Below are 25266 nucleotides of genomic sequence, written 5' to 3'. Positions count from 1 at the left end.
CCCAGCTTCGGTTGCTCACCCTGCTGGGCAGAATCCTACAGCTGGACGGTTAAAACACGGTCCCAGAAACACTTGAACTCCCTGTGAATTGTCTTCAGATCAGGGAAAGCAACACGTACTTATTATGTATTATTTGGATTGAGGTAGCATCTAGGAGCCCCAGGCAAGGGCCAGGACCCCTCTGTGCCAGGCACTGTACAAATACAGAAGAAAACTCCAGCGTCTGCCCCAAAGAGCTAACAATCTAAGTATAAGACAAGAGACAATAGCAGGACACAAGGTGGGTACAAGTTTTTACCTCCTAGGAATGTAGTTGCTAGATTAGATCAGACCTGGGGCCCATCTGGCCAAGTTTCTTGGCTCTGGCTGGCCAGCACCAGAAGGCTGTTAAGCTTGGAAAAGAGACAACTAAGGGGGGCTATGATAGACACCTATACTATCGTGAATGGTCTGGGAAACATGACTAGAGAAGTGTTATTTACCCTTTCCCACAATACAGAAACCAGGGGTCACCCGATTAAACTAACAGGTAGCAGGTTTAGTGCAAACACTCAGTCGTCCTTTTTCACTCAACTCCCAGGCAACCTGTGGAACTCATTGCCAGGGGATGTTGTGAAGGCCAAAGATATAACTGGGTTCAAAAAAGAACTGGATAAGTTTACGGAGGGTAGAGTCATCAATGGCTATTAGCCAAGGCGGTCAGGGATGTAACCCCAGGCTTGAGGCAACCCTAAATCTCTCACTGCCAGAAGCTGGGAGTGGAAGGTGCATGGATCACCCCTAACTGCTGTTTTGTACACCCCTCCTGAAGCTCTGGTATGGGCCATGGCCAGAGTTACTGCAGGCCCAATCCTGCCAGAGTCTGAGCCTCCTCAGCTCTCCCTGGCTTTGCCTGGTGGTGCAGACACTCAGCACCCTGCAGGGACCCATCGCTCCTCACCCCCCGCCCTTGTACGAGGAAGCAGCGTTTCCTGCGGGTGCCGACTCTCTCTCCTGGGCTCCCCGCCCCAAACCCTGGGGCATACTGTGCTGGCCCTGCTGAGCGGCCAGGACTGGTGGCCATTAGCTGCCGGAGCAGATCCAAGCAGCCTGGTTCTGTTCACGCATCCACAGCTTCCTTTGGGCCCCCTGCTCCCACGGCCTCCTGGTTGCCAGGCAACCCTGACGGTCCTTTATGGAGGCTTGTGGGGAGCTGGGGAGCTGCTGGTTGTTACATGTCCCCTGGAAAATTCACGTGCTCCTAGCACCAAGGGGACCAAAACTCAGCGCCGCCCCCCTGTGCCCATAAACTGCCCCAGGGCAAGGACAGAGGGGAATGCTCGAGCTCATCGCAATCCTAGCCAAAGCTAGGGAGCGGTCCCTTTGCTGGCACGGGCAGAGAAGTCTAACCTAGGCTGTATCTTCACGGCAGGGTTAACGCCCCTCAGGCGAGCTAAGCTCGCGTGAGAGGGGCTGCAGTGTGAAATCACTGCAGTGTGAAATCAGTGTGTTAGCCAACTCCAGTGAAAAGCACCCACCATGCTTGGGCTCAGGGGTTTTGGGTGTGGACGGGGTTCAACACCAGCCTGGCCCCTAACTCAGCTTTGCAGTGAAGACAGGCCTAGCGTGTTTGGAGCTGGAAGGCCCTGGGCTTGCTGTATGCGATGCAGCTGCTGACGATGTCTGTGAGCCTGCAGTGCCCACAGCTCATTAAGCGGCCGGTTGGGTGGAGAGAGGGGAGTGTATGCCCGGGATCGGGGAGACTTTCCAGTGCAGGAAGGCTGCACGGCTCAGTGCTAAGGCCCGACCAAATTCGCGGTCCATTTTGGTAAATTTCACAGCCATAGGGTTTTAAAAATGGTTAATTTCATGATTTCTGATATTTAAATCTGAAATGTCATGGGGTTGTGACTGTAGGGGTCCTGACCCAAAAGGAGGTTGTGCGGGGGAGGGGGAACGCGTTTGCAAGTTTATCAGAGGGGGGTCGTGGTGTTGCCACCCCCACTTCGGGGCTGCGGCTGGCGGGGCGCTGCCTTCAGAGCTGGGTGGCCAGAGAGCGGAGGCTCCTGCCAGCAGCAGAGCAGAAGCGAGGGTGGCATGGTCTGGTATTGCCACTCTTATTTCTGCGCTGCTAGCCGGACGTTGCCTTCAAAGCTGGGGGCCTGGCCAACAGCCGCTGCTCTCCGGCCGCCCAGCTCTGAAGGCAAACGTAAGGGTGGTACTAACATGCCCCGCCTACAATAACCTTGTGACCGCCCTGAAGCCCCCTTTTGGGTCAGGAGCCCCAGTTTGAGAAACGCTGGTCTCCCCCGTGAAATCTGTAGAGTACAGGGTGAAAGCACACAAACGACCAGATTTCACGGGGGAGACCGGATTTCACGGTCCGTGAATTTGATAGGGCCCTACTCAATGCCAAGGGCTTGTCTACATGGGGAAATTGACTGGCAGAGCTATACCAGAATAAGCATTTCCTCTCGAGTGACTCCAGAATAAAAGTGATTTGATTCCAGACTGGAGTGTCCACACTCTCACACAGGGACTATTCTGGCATAGCCTTACTGGAATGGGGGTCCCTTCCCAGCCTTTGGGAATTGTTAAAGCTACAGAAGGTTACAGAGACTTTCTCTTTGTAAAAACCTTTCCATGTGGCTTAGGCACGGTAACGAGCACTAAGGCAATTAAATGACAGAGGAAAACGGCTCCCACCTGCACCTTCTTCTAATCGCTGTTGGGTTCTTTCTGCCACCAAAGAGCAAGCTGCTGCGGTGACCTCCCGCTTCACCCAAGCTCTGCATCCGAATTCACCCTCAGTTTGAACTATTTCCCAAAGCCTGCAAAGGGAGATTAATGCCTTGATGCCAAGGCGGGCTGCTAAGGAAAACAGCCAATTACACTTTCTAACCACCCCATTGTTACCTGCTGCTGCTGAGAGGTTTAACGCTCCCCAGCTCTCCGTGAAAGGTGTTAAAGGGCCAACGGGCCAAGGGAGCCTCTGGAGGGGTGCCAGGAACATTTGCACAAGCACCAGGTTTGCTGATGGGTCCGTTGTGCAGATAAGTAGTTTGCACATTTTGCCGGGGCAGGGCGGAGGGTCTCTGTTCCTTTAAAAAGGGGTGAAAGTGAAATTGATCACCTTGGATGTGAGTGCAGGGCAGCTTGTGAGTTCAGCTGTGGGGAAGGCAATGTGGGCATGGGGCTGGGGGGGCAGACCCAGCTGGATATGACGGCACGGATCCCCTGTGGGTGAAATTCACCCCTGGGTGGAGCGCCAGCACGTGGCCTAGTTATGACTGTTGGAATAAGTCCCACTTCAGCCCACGGGGCCATGTGCTGGGGTGAATTTCACCTTGGGGACAAGTCGCTTCTCCTTCTGTAAAATGGGAGTAATAGTCAAAGGTTGGGCTGTGTTGATTCATTGGTATTTCCAAGGTTCTCTGGTGATGCCAAGTGCCAGGCATTAGCTAACAGGCCTCCCGGACTCGATATATGAGTGCATCAGTCCGAAGGGGCCTTGTTCTGCCCCACTGGCATTTTAAACCATTAACTTTAAGAAAGGGGGAGAAAATCAACAAAGCATGGAAGAAATCACTTCTGTGAGAGCCTCACCAATCGGAATGAGACAGTTTGGGAGAAAAATGGAGCCTGGTGTGTTAGTAGCTTTGCCAGGCACGGGAGCCCAATTACCCACCTCCCCCAGGAGTTCTCCAACCTGTTTGCTGTGCAAGCTCTTCCCAGAGCAGACAAGGTACCAGACAAAAGGCTTTTGCTCCCTCTCTCTTCATTGCTTTTGGGGAGTTTTGTGCTGGGCGAGGTCCCAGATCGACAGCCTTGGGAGACGCAGCTCTCTGTTGGTTCACAGGAGATGGGCGTGGATTGACAGTGGTGTTTGAGTTCAGTGTTGGGCTAAAGAATGATAGTGGCTGATAGCAACAGTAGGCTGTTATCCCCTAGAGGATCAAACGTTAAAGGGGGATACAGCACACATCCTATGTTGCATGCACACACAAACACCCTGCTCTCTGCCAGCATCCCTCACTCCCACTCCTAGGAAATCCATGTGATGCGTTTTCCTGGGGTGCATCTGGAACTGGGATACTGCTGAGCCCTCTGGCTTAGAAACCTGGGCACTCTCTCACACTGTGATATTGTGACAAGCTGCAAACCTCTCCAGGTACTGCACACACACAGCCATCCACAGGCAGGGACACGCCCAGCTGAGTTACATGAATGCTTCTCCTAGCCAATCATGAACCAACAACAGAGAGACTCCAGGCAGTTCCCCCCAACTTCCCAGCCTAGGACCCCAGAGCTGTACTGTCTTGCCCTTGTCAGAGGCCTGACCAGTGTAAGTTTATTACCCAGTCCACCCCTCCCTCAATGTGGAGAGGACATGCACCAGCTTTTGTACACTGAGCAGAGGTTCCCCCGGCACTTCAAGCAAAACACACTGTTTTAGGTAAAATATAAGACAGGTTTATTAACTAAAGAAAGATAGATTTTAAGGGATTATAGGTGGAAGGCATAATAGATAGAGATGGTTACCAAAGAAAATAAAAATAAGTGCACAATCTAAGTTCTATAAACTAAACAGGATTTGAAGCAAGCAATGTCTCATCCTGATAGATTGTACAAGCAGGTTATAAATCTTCAGTACACAGGCTGGAACTCTCCTCCAGCCTGGGACCACTTCCCCAGTTCAAGATCTTTGTCCTCCAGACAGGTTTCCAGGTGTTGAGTTGTGAGGGGAGTGAGGCTAAATAATGGTGCCATTTCTCTTTTATGGTTTCTTCCAGCTTGCTGGAAAGAGCCTTTGCTATGATGTGAGTCAAGCAGCCTCCCTTGTCTACGTGCCCCCTCTGAGAAGTCTCCATTGTATACAGATCCTGGGATAGCCTTGGGAGGGTGCATTCCCTTTAATGGGCCATCAGCATGTCTGGCTGCCCCATGATTGTACCTGAAAGGCTGGTTGTGGGTGTTCCCGACCTCACAACATGTCTCAGTAACACACACAGAGCAAAACTTCATAACTTCCCATCCAATGACAGCACACACAATCCAACAGGATAGTAATGTTCAGCAGATCAAGACCTTTAAAATGCTTCCTCACAAGGCATTCTTTGTACAAAACCTGTCATACTGACATGACAGTGGTGAATATGGCAGTTCCAGGGTGTTGCTTTGATGCAAAGGGTGCCACAACCCGTCTAGCAACAGAGGGAAATTCAGGCTCCTTGGCCCGTGCAGCTGTTGACCTCTCTGCTGGGACTGCAGACAGAGAGGCCCATTAGTTCTATGTGTACAGTGGAACTGGACCAAGCTCCACTAAACTCATGTCAAATAAGTGACTAATCACCTGCCGGACATGGACAGGTTGCTCTCACTAACAGTGTGGCCCAGTGGGTGGAGGGCACTGGACTGGGAGTCCGGACATCTGGGTTCTATTCTCAGCTATGTCATAGAATCATAGAAGATCAGGGTTGGAAGGGACCTCAGGAGGTCATCTAGTCCCACCCCCTGCTCAACTTACCTGCTGTGAGACCGTGTCCAAGCGTGTCTCAGTTGCCCATCGGTAAAATGGAATCATGACATTTCCTGTCAGGTGTAAAACTCTTGAAGTTGTACCAATGAGATCTGGATAAAGCTATATGCAGGCTTGCTTCTAGGGGCTGGTGAGTGGGCTGGTTGCCCTCGGTTCCTTCTTGTGGGGGGCACCATACCAGTGTTCCGCTTGGATTTTCTTTTATTCCACTCTGAATCACCATCCGGTTTTACTCTGCTGTTTGGCTTGCTTGTTTTTTGCTCTGCTGATTGGCTGGTCCTTTTTCTTTGCTCCACTTTGATTGGTCAGCCATGGTTTTGTTCCACTCTAATTGGGCAGCCTTTCTTCTATTTCCACCACTGATTAGCTTGTTGAAGGATGACGCCAAAAGTATTTTCCACCTGTAAGAGCTAGTATAGCTAGGATCGCTGTGATGTGGGTCAGATCTGAACCACCTGACCCTGCAGGCCAAAGGGTTTTGTATCGCCAGTCCTGATCCTTTAACCCAACCAGTCCCCTCTACTTTTTCCTTGGCAAAGCTACATGGAAGCAATTTGTCAGCTATTTGGTAAAAATCCTCTCTGGCTGCCAGGCACCACAGAGCAGTCTGGATACAGTCAGAAGCACAGTGTGGTTAGCCTGGCATTAAAGACACACCGGCTCACCAGGTGACAGTGAAGCATGATCTAGCAAAGGGGATGATTTATTAAACTGTGCTAATGGAAAAGTTCTGTCCTGGGGGACAGATTGTGACTGATGTGAATCTATTGCAATTAAAATATAATTTCCTATGAGATCATAAAAGCATGGAACTGTTTTGATTACGAGATTTCATTATTTTATGAAATATGTCTTATTTGTATAGTGCCAGAGGTGGGGATGGTTCGTTGCAGACTTCAGAGGGCAATGCGTCTGCTCCAAAGAGAGCTAGGGTAGAGAGAGAGAATGGACTTGTCTTCACTCACCCGCTAAATCGGCACCACTACAATCGATGTGGCAGCATCAATTTAGTGCATCTGGTGAAGACACGCTATGTCAACAGAAGCACACTCTCTCGTCAATGTAATTAATCCACCTCAATGAGAAATGGAAGCTATGTCGGCAGGAGAGCGTTTCCTGCTGAAATAGCACGGTGTAGACACCGGGGTAAGTCAGTGTAAGTTACGTCGCCCAAAGGAGCGATTTTTTCACACCCCCAGAGCAATGTAACTTACATCGATGTAAGCAGTAGTGTAGACCTGGCCAATGCAATAGGTAAAGCCATGGGCACATAGGAACTGCCAGACGAGATCAGAGTCGCAGCCCATCTAGTCCAGTACCCTGTCTCCTGGCCAGCACAAGGTTTAATCTCCTTTCCAAATGTTTTGTTACCACTAATGGTAACAAATCTGAATATTCTTGTTAGCCACTGTGACAAAGTTCCTTCTCTACCTTGGTGGGTCTTGCGCTTATTGGCAGATTTGCTCGCCTTGGAGCTTCACAGCAGCCCTCAGCTTGGCCATTTTTCTGAACCCACAGTCCAGGTCGACTCCTCCTGTGTCTGACCAGGAGTTGGGAGGTTTGGGGGGAACCCGGGCCCACCCTCTACTCCGGGTTCCAGCCCAGGGCCCTGTGGAATGCAGCTGTCTAGAGTGCCTCCTGGAACAGCTGGGCGACAGCTACAACTCCCTGGGCTACTTCCCCATGGCCTCCTCCCAACCCCTTCTTTATCCTCACCACAGGACCTTCCTCCTAGTGTCCGATAATGCTTGTACTGCTCAGTCCTCCAACAGTCCGCGTTCTCACTCTCAGCTCCTCGCCCCTCTTGCTCCCAGCTCCTCACACGCACACCACAAACTGAAGTGAGCTCCTTTTTAAAACCCAGGTGCCCTGATTAGCCTGCCTTAATTGATTCTAGCAGCTTCTTGATTGGCTGCAGGTGTTCTAATCAGCCCGTCTTAATTGTCTCCAGAAGGTTCCTGATTGTTCTGTAACCTTCCCTGTTACCTTACCCAGGGAAAAGGGACCTACTTAGCCTGGGGCTAATATATCCGCCTCCTATTACTCTCCTGTAGCCATCTGGCCCGACCCTGTCACACCACAAAAACCTCCAATCACTCTTTGAATCTTGCTAAGTTCTTGGCCTCAACAACTTTCGGTAGCAGTGAGTTCCACCATCTAAATATCAACTTTTAAAGTTTATTTCTCTGTGCAGTCTCTTTTTCCTGACTTGCGTCCGTGATGGCAGAACACGAATGTTTCCCCAAAAGCTTTAATGCTCATCTCCCCATAGAAATAGAAGGGACGTTGCTGGTGAGGTCTCTTTTCAGAATTTTTAAAAATAATTGTCGCTTCCTGATTATAACCACCTCTTGGAAGCTTGGAAAATAGAATGTTTCTTTATCATGTGGACAAGCAAACAGGTTTGTTATTGTAGGGTTGGTCATGAGGGTTGGGCATTGTATGCTGGTATATTAGCGTTGGGTTGCTCAGGATTAATGATTTTGGAAGGAAAAAACCTTCCACGTTGCAACTTTTGTTTTGAAAAAAAGAAATGAAGCAAATGACACATCCCTTGCAAATTGGTGTAAGGGGCTTATGCAGCTCCAACTCTGGCCTTTCAGAGCTCGGCAGTGTCCGTTTGCATCAGTGTGCGTTACAAAGCCTGTGGCTTCTATCCCTCTGACTAGCTCTTACATCCTCGCTGGAGCAGGTTTTCCTGCTTGTGCAGAACAGGCATGAGTTCCAGCAGCAGCCTGTCAGCCTGTCTCCTAATGATCGGCTTCTCCGTCGTGTGATTTCCCCTGCAGCGATGTCTTAATGCCAGCAGCCACTCATTCGGCTTTGCTAAGGTCAGACGTGCTCTTTCCTCCTGGCCCCTGCCTTCAGGAATGTTAGGGGGCTTATTCCTTCACCCACTTCCTTCCCTGGTCCTTCTCTCATGAACAGAGAGCAACAATACCCGAAGTCCAAAGGTGCAAACAATTCAATGTTTATTGGGGTGAACTTCCAGCAAGCATGATTCCAGTTTCCTTCCTTAGTATCCTCCTTCCCAGCTCTGACACACAGAGCCTTACACCTGTGTCCCTGTTCCCATTCCTGCCCTTAGCAAAACATGATTCCAATTTCCCCGCCCCCATTCCCTGTTCCCATCTCCCCCCTTAGCAAAACATGATTCCAATTTCCCCACCCCCATTCCCAGTTCCCATTTCCCCCTTTAGCAAAACATGATTCCAGTTTCCCTACCCCCATTCCCTGTTCCCATCTCCCCCACCCACACACCCACCCACACACCCATTCCCTCACTTCCTGATTGACTGCAGACTATATAGTAAAACTTGAGTTCTGCTTAGCTATACCTTAACCAATCATTTTCCTGAAATTTAACTAACCAATCCTAACATATTGTAACATGATTATGTAACCAGTTATATCCCACCACCTTTATTAGTTTACACCCAGCAAAATTAATTATACAGCAGACAGAAACAATCACAGAACCAGACAGAGATTATACAGACAAACAATAGCAAAGTGGGAACTATAATGACAAAACAATACAGAAGTGAGGATTTCACATCCCAGCTATTGATAAGTGAGTTCTTGCCAGACAGGATGCTATCAAACTAAGTTTCCTTTTACATTTTCTAGGCACTTCCCTTTCTCTGGAGGCGATAGGCACTATCAGGACAGGATTGTATCCTAACAGCCCAATAGCACCTTATTTCAATGTGACTAGTTTGGAATGGGAGGAGGTGACCGGTCGCTTCCCAGCTTATGGCTGCCTCTGCTGCTTAGCCAAAGACCTTAATCTAAGAACAGGGCCTCAAACTGTCACAGTAAGAGAAGGCCCTTTCAAAATCGCTGTCTGCCAGTGTTTCTTTCTTTTATACCTCTATAACTAGCCAAATGATAAGAATACACCTAAATTCTTAGAGTACAGGCCTTTACCGACAGGCCTGAATATCTATATCCTAACAAGGAATATTTCATATCTAACCATACAGCTGTGATCGCTAGGCCCTTCACCTGCAGCCATTTCAGACCGGATTGTGATCTTCTCCAGATAGGGCCTGTTCAAAGTTTGGATGGGAGGGAGGCCTTTAGGAACACACATCCTTGCTTCTGATTCAATAGGGGGTGCTCTTCCTTCTGAGTCAATACTAAACCAAAGCCCCAGATGAGTGCTGTGCTTCTGCCTTTTTTCACATGAGACTTAAAACCAAGGTCCTGGCCAATGCTGATAATTAAAAGTTCCCTGATACTTTTTGCAAGGTTGGGGCATTATTTCTTACATCCTGCTGAAATGCCAATTCTCTGACTCCCTAAATCCCCTTCTGTCATACCATTCTTTGTTTCTTCCCCTAAACTGTCCTATAGTGTTGCTGTGAGGTATTAAACAGCTGCTGTGTTCTTCCCCAGAAGTGGTCGCATTTGAAAGGCGGGGTTAGTGATCTCAGTAAATGTTTGCTGAGCACTTCGAATCTTTGGATGAAATGCACTACATAAATGCCAGCCAGTATTATCCTAGGCTCCTTTGCTTCAGAGTCACTGTACTACCAGGCACATTGCTGTTGGCTCTTAGCCCTTTAAGAGGCATATCGGGCAGTGGATAGAACGTAAGTTTGAGGACTATTGAATTCTAATTCCAGCTGTGCCACTGACTTGCAATGTCAATGTAGGCAAATCTGTGCACCTCAGTTTACCCAACTGATTTAAAGGCCAGGAGCTATTTTCCTACCCTCCAGGCATTTTGTGAGGCTGAATAGACCAAGAATGGAGTTCTCTCAGGGCTACCCATAGCTCAGCCAATGTGAGCCCCAAACTCTTGCCCTGTTACCTCACTTCCTGCAGACTCAGCAGCTGCGTTAAGAAAATCAAACCCTTTTTGCAAAGAGAAGCGGTTCTGAGAGTGCAGCTCAAGTCCCTTGGTGCCGTGCAACAGAACTAGCAATGAGGAAAGTAACATAAATTTGCAATGAGATTATGCAAGACATTTCAGAGCCCAAGGCACTTGCTTTCAGCACATTCAAAGCTGTTGGCTTTTCGTAGGAAAATGCAAATATAGCTGATCTACACAGACACTTTCTTATGGCTGTTTCCGTTCTTCCTTCTGAATGTTTGTTATGTTCCCTCAGCATTTCCCCCCATGTTAGACTGTAAGCTTCTTGGAGCCGGGTCTGTGTTTTCCTCTGTTTGCCACAATGGGGCCCCGATCCTGACTGCAGCCCCTTCGTTTGCATGCAATGCACCTACTAATAAAATGTCCTGGGTTTAGAAACAGCCTCGCAGTTTTGCTCTTGCCTGTAGGAAGAGGAGCTTCCTTTGGAGTAGCTGAAAACTCAGCAGTGGTTTCCATACTCAGACCTTCTTTGGCTTGTTTTAAGGGCAGGAATGAAAGAAACACACATTTGCCATTTACAAGTGAATCTACCCTGGCTGCTTGTTGTCTCAGGACCAAGGACAGCTATTTCAGGGTGTCTCCACAGATGTGAAAAGGACACCATCACGTTCTGAGATGACATGGCTAAAGTTCTGATGGTAGAGCGCTCTTCAAATCAGGCAGACAAAAGCAGACCTGGATTCAGTGGCTGGAAGCTGAAACCAGACAAATTCAAAGAAGAAATAAGCCCCATGTTTTTAACATTGAGAGTAATTAACCATTGGGACAATTCACCTAGGGATTTGCTAGATTCTCCATCTCTTGAAGTCTTTCAATCAATTTTGGGTGTCTCTTTCTAAAGGATATACTCTAGCTCAACCATAAGATATGGGCTTGATTCAGAAACCACTGGGTGAAATCCTCAGGCCTGGGTTCTACATGAGGTCAGACTGGCTGATCATAATGGCCCAGTCTGGCTTTAAAAAAATTGGTGATTTTAAACCATAATTCTCTGAAATGTTTCCCTTACTGTTGTTGTGATGACTGTAACTGAAAGAAAATGAATGTCCCTCTGGTTTGTTCAGTTTCTTTACTTTCTGCATTTGATGACACAGTATAAATCATCAGCTGCATTTATTATTCTCACGGTAGCACTCACAGAGTGCTAGGCACGTTCCAGATGAGGCATTTGCTGCTCCAAAGAGCACCTCGTCAAAGGACAAACAGACAAGTAAACAGCGCTTGGGGGAAGGGGAACAAACAAATAGGGAACTGTTTACAGGTTGACCCAATTCACTGTGGACAGCATGGGAGATGTGATCCTTTAAGTAGCACTTAAATGTGGCCAGGGTGGGGCCCTACCGATGAGTTCAGAGTGGACTGACCATGCATAGAGAGGCCATGCAGAGGAAAGCTTGACAGCAACAGGGGGAGATGCTGGGGGATGCGCAGGTGACGGTTGCAAAGTTGGCAGCGCACAGGTGACAAGATGAAGCAGGAAGGGGCACAGCATTAAAGGTGATGACAAGGAGTGTAAATTTGATGGGATTCCTAGACTCATAGTCCAGAAGGAACCATTGTGATTATCTAGCCTGAGCTCCTGTCTAACACAGGCCGGAGAACTGCCCCCAAATAACTCCCAGAGCAGAGCTTTTAGAAAAACACCCAGTCTTGATTTAAACATTGTCTGTGATGGAAAATCCACCATGACCCTGGGTAAACTGTTCCCATGGTTAATTACCCTCACTCTTAAAAATTGATGACTTATTTCCTGTCTGAATTTGTTTAGCTTCAACTTCCAGCCACTGGGTCATGTCACACTTTCCTCTACTAGATTGTATCGCCCATTGTTAAATATTTGTTCCCCTTATAGGCTGTGATCAAGTCACCCCTTAACTTTCTCTCTGCTAAGCTAAATAGATTAAGTTCTTTGAGTCTATCACCACAAGGCAGGTTTTCTAATCTTGTAATCATTCTCGTGGCTCTTCTCTGACCCCTCTCCAATTTATCAACATCTTGCTTGAATTGTGAGCACCAGCACTGGACAAAGGATTCCAGCAGCGGTCGCACCAGTGCCAAATACAGAGGTCAAATAACCTCTCTGCTCCTACTCGAGCTTCCCCTATTTATACGTCCCAGGATCACATTAACTCTTTCGGTCACAGCATCTTACTGGGAGCTTGTGTTCAGCTGATTATCCACCAGGACCCCCAAATCTTTTTCAGTCCCTGCTTCCCAGGGTAGAGTCCCCCAGCCTGTAAGTATGGTCTACATTCTTTGTTCCTAGAAGAGTACATTTAGCCACATTAAAATGCATAGTTTGCTTGCCCAGTTTACCAAGTGATCCAGCTCGTTCTCTATCAGCGTCCGGTCCTCTTCATTATTCGCCATTCCCCAGTCTTTGTGTCATCTGCCAACTTCATCAGTGAAGATTGTGTTTTCTTCCAGGTCCCTGATAAAACCGTTAAATAGCATAAGGCCGAGAACTGATTCCTGCGGGTCCCAACTGGAAACACACCAGCTTCATGATGACTTCCCATTTACAGTTACATTTTGAGACCTATCAGCTAGCCAGTTTTTAATCCAGTTAATGTGCGTCATGTTCATTGGGAATCACTCTACGGTGTTAATCAAAATGTCATGTGGTCTCAAGTCAAGCGCCTTACAGAAGTCTTAATATATTCTGTCAGCCCTACGGCCTTTGTCAACCAAAGCTGTAATCTCATAAAAAATCAAGTTAGTTTGACAGGATCTGTTTTCCATAAACCCATGTCGAATTGCATTAATTACATTAGCTTTCTTTAGCTCTTTATTCATCAAGTCCCATATTAGCTGCTCCATTATCTTGCCTGGGGTTGATGTCAGGGTCACACACCTGGTTCATCCTATTTACCCTTTTTAAAAAGTGGCCCAACATTAGCTTTTTTCTAGCCTCCTGGAACTTCCCCAGTACTCCAAGACTTATTGAAATCAACATTAACAGCCCAGCAAACTTCTCAGCTAGCTCTCTTAAAACTCTTGGAATCAAGTTATCTGGACCTGCTGATTTAAAAACCTCTAACTTTAATAACTCCTGTTTAGCATCCTCCAGAAATACTAGTGGAATGGAAAGAGTGTTATCACCATATAATGAGACGGTATCATCTGTTTTTTCCCAAATACAAAACAGAAGTATTTATTGAACACTTCTGCCTTTTCTGCATATTATTGATAATTCTACCATTTCCATCTGGGACCAGTACCATTGTCAGGATTCTTTTTGTTCCTAGTATATTTGAAAAACTACTTATTGTCCTTAACTCCGTTGGCCATAGATTTCGCCTTGTGTTCCTTTGCATCCCTTATCAATTTTCTACAATTCCTAACTTCTGATTTATATTCATTACTATCAACTTCCCCTTTCTTCCCTTTGTTATATATTACTTTTAAATATTTTTATATCTGCCTTTACTTCCCCTCTAAACCAAGCCAGTTTTTTAACCGGCACACCCTTCTTCCTCAGTTGTGGGATTGTGGCTTTTTGGACATCGAAGAAGGAGTTCTTACATGATTCCCAATTATTCATACTTTTCAGATTAAATTCTGCCTCTCGGCTCTTTTGGCTCATAATTTTTTTCAGCTTTGTGAAATTAAAGCAGCAAGTGTATCTATTACTGGCCTGGACTTTATTCTGCTTCCACATTATAAATGTGATCAAGTCATGACCACTGGGACCTAAGCTACCACTAATTTTTAGTTCTGTAATCAGGTCCTCTCTGTCTGGTAAAAGAAAGCCTCATAAAGAATTTCCCATGTTGGCTACAACATTTTTTGAGTAAGGAAAGCGTCATCCAAAGTGTTCAGAAATTCCAAGGATGCTCTTTCATCCTGGCAGCATGAGACCTCCAGCATGTGTCTTCCAAACTGAAGTCCCCCATGATCCCACAGCCTTTCTGCCTACCATTTTAAATAGGTGTCCAAGGGGCCGGTCATCCGGTTCCCTCATTTGCTTTGGTGGTGTGTAACAGACACCAATGAATATCCCATCTTGTGCTTTCTCTGTTAGGACAGTGATCCTTAAGCATTCAGGATCATTTTCGTGTGAGTTATCAGTGACTCGGAAACAGGTAACACTATTTCTGACATAGAGCGCCCCTCCCCCATCCCTTTTGCCCACCCGACCCTTCCTGGATAGGTTAGAACCATTGATTCTGGCATTCCAATCTTGCGACTCATCCCACCAGGTTTCAGTAATACCAGTTAGATCAAACGTATGCTCATAGATGAGCGATTCCCTAACACACGGGGACCCGACGGAGGGATTCCAATAGAGGAGTAATGCCATGACATTGATGGGGGAGGAAGCTCACTGAAACAGCTGCACTTGGTGTGGACTGGAGCGGAGGCCATGTGCCTCTGGGAGGCGAGAGAGGGCAGGACGGAAAGCCTCACCTGTGTAAGTCAGTTACAGTCTGATGCTGAGCCCGTGGGCATCTCCCATCGATTTCTGTGAGCTTTGGTCACTGTGTTTCCTGTGTGGTTTGTGTGGGTCTTTCACACAGCACCTGAGTGAGGCGAGCAAAGCACTTCTCAAACTAGGGACATGCAAGTCAACCCCACAAAAGCTGGCAGGGGCAGAGGAAGGACCTGAAACCGTTTTAACTCTTTCTTTCAATTGTTTCAATTTCAAGCTGACACAGTCTCTGGAAGGCCAACATCTTCCAACTTCAGTGCCTATAGCAAGGCAGCTAAATCCAGAGCCGAAACAAAACAAAGGCGCAGCTTGTCGGTTTCAATGTAGTGGAGGTTTTAAAGATGTATCTCTTTGCCTGTGCTCCGCACAACACTTCAGATGATTCAACATTAAATCTTAAAAGTATAAATGTCCTTCTCACCATTGGTTCTATTTCTTTACCTTTGGGGAGGGGGCGACAGTGAGAGACGGGCTTGTCAGTTTCTCTTTACGAGGTAGAGAAATTGAGGCACAAAGAGGGTAAATGATTTGCCTCTGGTAGCTCACTGGCAGGTTCCCATATTCCTGTTCTCACCACCAGATCACACTGCCGACCCTTGCACCCCTCTTCCCCCAGTTTTGTGTAAATTCCTTTAGTCATTAAGTAGCAGCAGCTGGCTATGGTGATCCTGCTGCATTTAGGGGTTCTGCTTCACACCCCAAGTTTTCCCAGGCAGTGCAGGAACTGTGAGCATGCAGCAGAGATCCAAGTCCATGCAGGGACTGCCATAAAATCCAACACGGGTTGTAGAATCCCAGCTCTCTACCCAGGTACTCATATGGCTCTCAGCAGCCTGGTATCTGAACACACAGATAAGCTTCCTGGATAAAGCTGCCTGCGTATTCTCTTCCCATTTTGCTGAAGTCTGTAGTGGGGTTTACAGATCGTTTTTTTGACCTGAGGAGATGAATGACTCAAGAAAACGGCAGTGGAAAATGAGAAAAGTCACCAGTGCAGATAAGATCTAATCTGCATTTTGATTTAGTCTCTCTTCAGCCAATTAAAGGAAATGCTTTGACTTGCTCTCCCGTATGGCAGAGACAGCATGCGAACTTTTCCATCTCTTTCTCGGTGCAGAAATGGAGAAGGAAACCTCTGTAGCACACGTGTCGTAGTCTCCTCGTAGAGTCTGCCGGGGGCTATTGCTGTGCTTCGTCAACAGTAAATCTGGCCGGGCACCGTAACCGATCTTCTCATTGTTTTCCTCAAATAATCCAAAACCCCCAAATTGGTCAATTTCAGCCAATTCCCCCTTCTCCCCAGTCATCAGCCAAAATGTTTCAGTATTCAGATTTCAACTACAAATGTGGATAGACTGACTTCTTGTGGTTTACACTGCAATTTTCAGGGGGGTGGGGGGCAATTCCAGTCACCTCTATTTGTAACATTTTCACAGTGCTCTCAGAAATCAGACGCATCCAAAAACCCCTCCATCAGCGATCCTTCCCTGCAGCTATGGGCTCAGCCCAAGCATCCTTGAACCTGGGGGACACCAGGGTCCAGAGGTTGGGTACATCTGTAATTTCCCTTGTGAGACACAGTGGCACCTTGCAAGCCTGCCAGTTGTAAGGTGCTAAACTTGGTCCTTCGCCTGTGTGGCTCAGCTGGAAGAACTCTGCTTTGGCTGTAGATGTATTCTGGCTAGTCTGTGCTTTCAGCTTCCTGCCGTGTCTCAGAACCTCTTGTTTCTGTTAGAGCTTTAGTGCAAATAAGGAGCCACTAATGTCCGTGTTGTGGTTTGTTCTCTTCCTCAGGCAGGGGTGGGCCAATGGCATGGTCTAGCATTTGCCAAGGGTAAGGAGAGTGGTGCAGATGGCCAAGTTAAGGCTTCATTAGGGTGATGAGGAGGCCCAAAGCAGCAGGGAAGGAGGAGAGGAGTCAAGCAGAACCCAGCCAGCTTGTCCCCAGAATGCAGGCTGGTTATGGAAGGAAGGTTCTTGCTCTCAGCGTGAGAAACACTGGGAGGTTCTGGGCCTGGAAAAGCAGCAAATGGTCAGGCTCTGTAAAAGTAACAGTGAAACCTGGCACTTGCATAGAGCCTTTCCTAGGGAAGAAGTTGGCAAATGATTCCTACAAGAAGGAATCGTTTCAGCTAGCTATGAAATGCAGCTGTCTCTGGGGTGGAGTGCAGCAGCAACGTCCGGCTACAGTGCAGGACAGGAAGGGAAGTCCCATATCGAGCTGACACTGCAGGTAGGGAGTGGGACAGAAGAATTCAAACTGGGTTTTAGCAATAGGACACTACCAGGCGCTTGTGGAAAGTGTTATGGGGACACCAGTGACCACAAATCTGCACTTTAAATCCCATCGGAAAGGCAGCAGCATAGCGCCTCCTGGGACTGTGAGAGGGAATTGGCTCAGTACTGGCCACCGACTGAGTTACCATTTTTTACTGCCCTGTTTGGTTTGCCTTGGAGGCCTGCTTCCCAGTCATGGCACAGGCCCGAGCTGTGAAGAGATGGCAGGTTTGCAAGCCAAGGTTGCGTGATTTTAGCATAACTGAACATACAGTAAGCAATGGGAGCTTGGGACTGCTAGTCACGTCCCTTTGCTTCAGGTTGGGGGGCTGGCTGTTTATTTGGTTCCAGCTAATTACAGACTGGTCAGGTCTCATCCTGGGATAAACTAAATAGATTGAGCTTCTCTGAGCCTCTCATTAGAACTCATAATTTCCAGACCTCACACCATTCTTGTAGCTCTTTCTTGTAACACTTTCCAATTGTTCAACATCACCAGAACGGGACCCAGTCTCCCGTATTGGTCTCACTACAAACACTGTATACGGAGATAATAACATCTCTTTACTCCGACTCGATATGTCCCTGTTTATACTCCCCCAGCTCACGTGTGCACCCTTCCCTGTAGCACAGCACTGGAAGTTCATGTTCAATTGAAGCAAGAAGGAGTCCGGTGGCACCTTAAAGACGAACAGATTTATTTGGGCATAAGCTTTCGTGGGTAAAAAAGCCCACTTCTTCAGATGCATGGAGTGAAAATTACAGATACAGGCATAAATATACTGGCACATGAAGAGAAGGGAGTTACCTTTCAAGTGGAGAACCAGTGCTAACAAGGCAATTCAGTCAGGGTGGATGTGGTCCACTCCCAAGAGCTGATGAGGAGGTGTCCATACCAAGAGAGGCAAAATTGCTTTTGTAGGGAGCCAGCCACTCCCAGTCCCTATTCAAGCCCAAATTAATGGTGTTAAGTCTGCAAATGAATTGTAGCTCTGCAGTTTCTCTTTGAAGTCGGTTTTTGAAGTTTTTGTGTTGAAGGATGGCTACTTTTAAATCTGTTATTGAATGTCCAGGGAGATGGAAGTGTTCTCCTGCTGGCTTTTGTATGTTACCATTCCTGATGTCTGATTTGTGTCCATTTATCCTTTTACGTAGAGACTGTCAGGTTTGGCCAATGTACACGGCAGAGGGGCATTGCTGGCACATGATGGCGTATATCACATTAGCAGATGTGCAGGTGAATGAGCCCCCAGTGGTGTGGCTGATGTGGTTGGGTCCTATGATGGTGTCGCTAGAGTAGATATGGGGACAGAGTAGGCTACGGGGTTTGCTACAGGGATTGGTTCCTGGGTTCATAGAATCATAGAATCATAGAATATCAGGGTTGGAAGGGACCCCAGAAGGTCATCTAGTCCAACCCCCTGCTCAAAGCAGGACCAAGTCCCAGTTAAATCATCCCAGCCAGGGCTTTGTCAAGCCTGACCTTAAAAACCTCTAAGGAAGGAGATTCTACCACCTCCCTAGGTAACGCATTCCAGTGTTTCACCACCCTCTTAGTGAAAAAGTTTTTCCTAATATCCAATCTAAACCTCCCCCATTGCAACTTGAGACCATTACTCCTCGTTCTGTCATCTGCTACCATTGAGAACAGTCTAGAGCCATCCTCTTTGGAACCCCCTTTCAGGTAGTTGAAAGCAGCTATCAAATCCCCCCTCATTCTTCTCTTCTGCAGACTAAACAATCCCAGCTCCCTCAGCCTCTCTTCATAAGTCATGTGCTCTAGACCCCTAATCATTTTTGTTGCCCTTCGCTGGACTCTTTCCAATTTATCCACATCCTTCTTGTAGTGTGGGGCCCAAAACTGGACACAGTACTCCAGATGAGGCCTCACCAGTGTCGAATAGAGGGGAACGATCACGTCCCTCGATCTGCTCGCTATGTCCCTACTTATACATCCCAAAATGCCATTGGCCTTCTTGGCAACAAGGGCACACTGTTGACTCATATCCAGCTTCTCGTCCACTGTCACCCCTAGGTCCTTTTCCGCAGAACTGCTGCCTAGCCATTCGGTCCCTAGTCTGTAGCGGTGCATTGGGTTCTTCCGTCCTAAGTGCAGGACCCTGCACTTATCCTTATTGAACCTCATCAGATTTCTTTTGGCCCAATCCTCCAATTTGTCTAGGTCCTTCTGTATCCTATCCCTCCCCTCCAGCGTATCTACCACTCCTCCCAGTTTAGTATCATCCGCAAATTTGCTGAGAGTGCAATCCACACCATCCTCCAGATCATTTATGAAGATATTGAACAAAACCGGCCCCAGGACCGACCCCTGGGGCACTCCACTTGACACCGGCTGCCAACTAGACATGGAGCCATTGATCACTACCCGTTGAGCCCGACAATCTAGCCAGCTTTCTACCCACCTTATAGTGCATTCATCCAGCCCATACTTCCTTAACTTGCTGACAAGAATGCTGTGGGAGACCGTGTCAAAAGCTTTGCTAAAGTCAAGAAACAATACATCCACTGCTTTCCCTTCATCCACAGAACCAGTAATCTCATCATAAAAGGCGATTAGATTAGTCAGGCATGACCTTCCCTTGGTGAATCCATGCTGACTGTTCCTGATCACTTTCCTCTCCTCTAAGTGCTTCAGGATTGATTCTTTGAGGACCTGCTCCATGATTTTTCCAGGGACTGAGGTGAGGCTGACTGGCCTGTAGTTCCCAGGATCCTCCTTCTTCCCTTTTTTAAAGATGGGCACTACATTAGCCTTTTTCCAGTCATCCGGGACTTCCCCCGTTCGCCACGAGTTTTCAAAGATAATGGCCAAGGGCTCTGCAATCACAGCCGCCAATTCCTTCAGCACTCTCGGATGCAATTCGTCCGGCCCCATGGACTTGTGCACGTCCAGCTTTTCTAAATAGTCCCTAACCACCTCTATCTCTACAGAGGGCTGGCCATCTCTTCCCCATTTTGTGATGCCCAGCGCAGCAGTCTGGGAGCTGACCTTGTTAGTGAAAACAGAGGCAAAAAAAGCATTGAGTACATTAGCTTTTTCCACATCCTCTGTCACTAGGTTGCCTCCCTCATTCAGTAAGGGGCCCACACTTTCCTTGGCTTTCTTCTTGTTGCCAACATACCTGAAGAAACCCTTCTTGTTACTCTTGACATCTCTTGCTAGCTGCAGCTCCAGGTGCGATTTGGCCCTCCTGATATCTTTCCTACATGCCCGAGCAATATTTTTATACTCTTCCCTGGTCATATGTCCAACCTTCCACTTCTTGTAAGCTTCTTTTTTATGTTTAAGATCCGCTAGGATTTCACCATTAAGCCAAGCTGGTCGCCTGCCATATTTACTATTCTTTCGACTCATCGGGATGGTTTGTCCCTGTAACCTCAACAGGGATTCCTTGAAATACAGCCAGCTCTCCTGGACTCCCTTCCCCTTCATGTTAGTCCCCCAGGGGATCCTGGCCATCTGTTCCCTGAGGGAGTCGAAGTCTGCTTTCCTGAAGTCCAGGGTCCGTATCCTGCTGCTTACCTTCCTTCCCTGCGTCAGGATCCTGAACTCAACCAACTCATGGTCACTGCCTCCCAGATTCCCATCCACTTTTGCTTCCCCCACTAATTCTACCCGGTTTGTGAGCAGCAGGTCAAGAAAAGTGCCCCCCCTAGTTAGCTCCCCTAGCACTTGCACCAGGAAATTGTCCCCTACGCTTTCCAAAAACTTCCTGGATTGTCTATGCACCGCTGTATTGCTCTCCCAGCAGATATCAGGAAAATTAAAGTCACCCATGAGAATCAGGGCATGCGATCTAGTAGCTTCCGTGAGTTGCCGGAAGAAAGCCTCATCCACCTCATCCCCCTGGTCCGGTGGTCTATAGCAGACTCCCACCACAACATCACTCTTGTTGCACACACTTCTAAACACTTCATGTTTCTGTGGTGTGGGGTATAGTTGCTGGTGAGTATTTGCTTCAGGTTGGGGGGCTGTCTGTAAGCGAGGACTGGCCTGTCTCCCAAGGTCTGTGAGAGTGAGGGATTGTTTTCCAAAATAGGTTGTAGATCGTGGATGATCTGCTAGAGAGCTTTTAGCTGGGGGCTGTATGTGAGAGGGTGGAGATGGATGGCAGGAGAGAGATCACTTGATCATTACCTGTTAGGTTCACTCCCTCTGGGGCACCTGGCATTGGCCACTGTTGGTAGACAGGATACTGGGCTGGATATACCTTTGGTCTGAACCAGTATGGCCGTTCTTATGTTCTTATGTGATGGCCAGTGGTGTTCTGTTATTTTCCTTGTTGGGCCCATCCTGTAGTAGGTGATTTCTGGATACCTGTCTCGCTCTGTCTATCTGTTTCCTCACTTCCCCAGGTGGGTATTGTAGTTTTAAGAATGCTTGATAAATATCTTGTAGGTGTTTGTCTCTGTCTGAGGGATTGGAGCAAATGTGGTTGTATCTTAGGGGTTGGCTGTAGACAGTGGATCACGTGATGTGTCCTGGATGGAAGCTGGAAGCATGTAGGTAGGTATAGCGGTCAGTAGGTTTCCGGTATAGGGTGGTGTTTATGTGACCATCACTTATTTGCAGTGTAGTGTCCAGGAAGTGGATCTCTTGTGTGGACTGGTCCAGAATGAGGTTGATGGTGGGTTGGAAATTGCTGAAATCCAGGTGGAATTCCTCAAGGGCCTCCTTCCCATGGGTCCATATGATGAAGTTTCAAAGCTGTATTCAGCCAATGTTCACTGGTAAACTTTTGAAAAAACAACCCTAATGTTTTGTTCAAAGTTACGAACATTTCAGAGTTTCCCGAGGTATTCATAACTCTGAAGTTTTCTGCAATACAAAGCAGCTGGAGCAGGGCCAACAATCTAGTGACTCTCCTGTGTGTGTGTGTGTGTGTCTGTGTGTCTGTGTCTGTGTCTATAAAATATTCAAGCCCATAGGGGTATCATTTCCAAATTCAGCCAAACTCTTTATGATGGGGATACATTCCCAGGCAGTGAAAAAGAATTACCTAGAAATACAAATCCTGTACAAATTAAATGCTCTTTCACTGCACCAGTTCCTCTCACTTAGTTGGAATCACAACCCAATTTTTTCCTTTCCTCCATTTGGCAATAACAGCTCCACAGGAAATTTTACAAAACTTGCTGTGTGTATTAGTGTGAGTGTCGGTTAGGGGAAATAGACCCATCAGGCCATTTCTGCTTTGGCTGTGTCTCCAGGAGCTTCCAAACACTGGATAATGTCTTGATAACCCCCCACCCCCGCCTTTCACCCCTTTGAACATAATTATCGTTGTGTTCCTCCAGTAAAGCCAGAGATCTGCAGGGATGTTTCAGCAGCTCGGGATATTGCCTTCGCACTCAGCATTGTTCTGACTTGCTCGCTGCGGCTGCCTTCCTATAATGAATTGTTTGCAGTTCGGTAATAAGGTTTCCTCAGCTCCCAGTGGGCATGAGAGGGTTATGTCTTGGACAATCGGATAACGTTTTTAACTTCCTTGTGTGAACCATCCCAGCAGGCTGATTGCTTGGCTTGCAAAAAAACAATAAAAATAGAATTTGTTTGACCGAAGCTGGGAACGGGCGACAGGGGATGGATCACTTGGTGATTCCCTGTTCTGGTCATTCCCTCTGGGGCACCTGGCACTGGCCACCATCGGACAGGACGTTGGGCTAGATGGACCCTTGGTCTGACCCAGTATGGCCGTTCTTATGTTCTTATGCTAGTCCGAGCACCGACAATGAAACCTTATCAGCGCTAGGCCTGTGTTTTCACTGCGGCTCCTGTTGAAAGAGCCCCTCATTCGCGTCCTCATGGGGACTGCAAGTGGATACCCCTTTTGGCCTGTCTGTCTTGGGTCACTCTCCCCCATTAAACTTTCTTGGAAATGCAGTGACATTATCTAGGAGAAAATAAAGCCATTTTCTTTGCCAGGAACAGGTAAAGACAACCTAGGGGCTGCCAGAGAGGGTGTGTGGCCCAGTGGGCAGGATGCTGGTCTGGTGTCCTAGAGACCTGGGTTCAGTGCCTCACTTTGCCTCTTACTTGCCATGTGACTTTGGCTGTAAGAACATAGGAGCTGCTATAGTGGGTCAGACCAAAGGTCCATCTGGCCCAGTGTCCTGTCTTCTGACAATGACCAGTAGCACAGCTTCTGGGGGAGCGTAAAGAACAGGGAAATTTTGGAAGGATACACCTCTGCCTTCCCCTCCCAGCATCTGGTAGTCAGAGGGGTAGGGTGATCTCAAGCAGGGGATTGCATCCCTGCCCATCCTGGCAAACAGCCATTGGAGAACCTGTGCTCCATGAACTTATCTAATTCTTTTTTGAACCCGGTTATACTTTTGGCCTTCACAGCGTCCCCTGGCAATGAGTTCCGCCGGTTGACCGTGCGTTGTGTGAAGAAATAATGCCTTTTGTTTGTTGTAAATCTCCCGCCTATAAATTTCATTGGGTGACCCCTGGTTTTTGTGCTGTAGGAAACAGCACAGAACACTTCTCTCCTCACTTTCTCCACACCACTCATGCTTCTATGGACAATTCCATTATCGCCCCTTAGTCGTCTCTTTTCTAAGCTGAACAACCCTCATCTTTTTAGTCTCTCCTCATCGGAAAGCCGTTCCATACCCTTGATCATCAATGTTGCCCTTCTCTGAACCTTTCCTGTTCCCCTATACCCTTTTTGAGACAGGGCGACCACATCTGCATGCAGTATTCAAGCTGTGGGCGCCCCATGGATTTATATAGTGGCAATGTGATATTTTCTGTCTTATTGTTTATCCCTTTCCTAATGGTTCCTCACATTTCCAAGTCATTTCCTGCCTCTGTCTCCACTCACCCTTTGTCTGCCCTTAGCTGTTCAGGGCAGAAACTTTCCATGTACTATGCCAGGCACTGATCTCAGCTGCAGCCTTTGGGAGCGACTGTAACACGGATAATACAATAAAGTAAGTTTTGCTGATTTCCACCAGCTGAGGATCTGATTCCTGTGGGTGCAAAAAACCCACCAGCGTAACCTCTCCCCTGGAACAAACCCCAGCAGAACCCTAACTTTCTCCTTCCGTTGTTTTCCCGCAGACCTTCCGATGGCCAATCGCCAGCAATATCGATGGCAACGAGATGCTGGAGATCCAGGTGTTCAACTACAGCAAAGTCTTCACCAACAGGTGAGCGCGAGTCCTCCTCTTCCCCTGTGGTGGGGCCAGTCCCATGCCGTGTGGAATAGGCCACCCCCCCGCTAGCTGGTGTCATGGTTTTGTTGGAGGCTGGAGAGATGGGGGGAGGTTACTAGATCTTCCAAGGGGACGAGCAAGCCAAGCCCACCGGAATCTTTACTACCTGAATTTGAAACATGCTGAGTCTATGGGCTGGAAATCAGAGCTAAAATTTGCTGTCATTATACCCACTACGGGGGGAGGGGAGAGGAAGATCTGCACTTCTACAGGCCACATACTGCTTATACTGAGAGGCAGCAAATAACCAGACAAAATAGGGGGGCAGTTTACAATGGTGGTTCTCTACCTGCGTTGGGCTGAAACCCACAGAAGGGCTGTAAAATCACCTTTTGACCCACCCACTTCCCTGAAGTGGGACTTACGTGTTGCCATTCCCATGCCCATGGGAGGAATTCACCCTCGATTACCCTCTGCCCAGCTAATGGGGATCAGACACTGCAGGGATGGGCACTGGCATAAGAAGCAGAATAAAATGGCAATGTTAGACTGAGCCCTCGTTTTACTATCGCTAAGCGTGGGAGGCAGTTGACTGGGCTTGGCCAGCCCAACTTTGGAAACTGTTTTCTAACCTGGATCCCGTTGGTCTGAATCCATCGCTCGTGGGTCCCAGCCTCAGGCATGATCAACGCCCTTCCCCTTCTGGTAGGCTCTGTTACTGGCTTCCAGCCCTCCGCACCCTCGTATCCGATCACTCCCCCGGGTCTCCTTTTCTCCAGCCTGCACAAGTTAAATTCCTTTAATCTTTCCTCCTCACTCATCTCTGCTAATCTTTTAACTGGCCTCCCAGTTCTCTGCCTTTGCCAGTTATTCGTGTCCCAGTGATGAAATGCAGGGCCGTCCTCCCGAATGTGGACGTATCTTTAGCACATGGGGAGAGGGGATATTGCCTTTTGGTTCATGCACCAGCAG

The 25266-nt window shown here is 47.9% G+C and overlaps 1 protein-coding gene across 5 annotated transcripts in view; it reads left to right on the top strand.

Moving 5' to 3' along the window:
* The window catches only part of OTOF (otoferlin), a 197530-nt gene that overhangs the window by 38498 nt on the left and 133766 nt on the right, over positions 1-25266 (top strand). For all 5 annotated transcript variants that reach the window (XM_037893746.2, XM_043542016.1, XM_037893743.2 and 2 more), the window contains exon 3: positions 24200-24288. In XM_037893746.2, coding sequence (XP_037749674.1) covers positions 24200-24288 — 89 coding nt within the window. The remainder of the gene's footprint in view (positions 1-24199; positions 24289-25266) is intronic.

Source organism: Chelonia mydas, chromosome 3 (genome assembly GCF_015237465.2).
Source record: "Chelonia mydas isolate rCheMyd1 chromosome 3, rCheMyd1.pri.v2, whole genome shotgun sequence".
NCBI lineage: Eukaryota > Metazoa > Chordata > Testudines > Cheloniidae > Chelonia > Chelonia mydas.
This window is presented reverse-complemented; position numbering and strand designations above follow the sequence as displayed.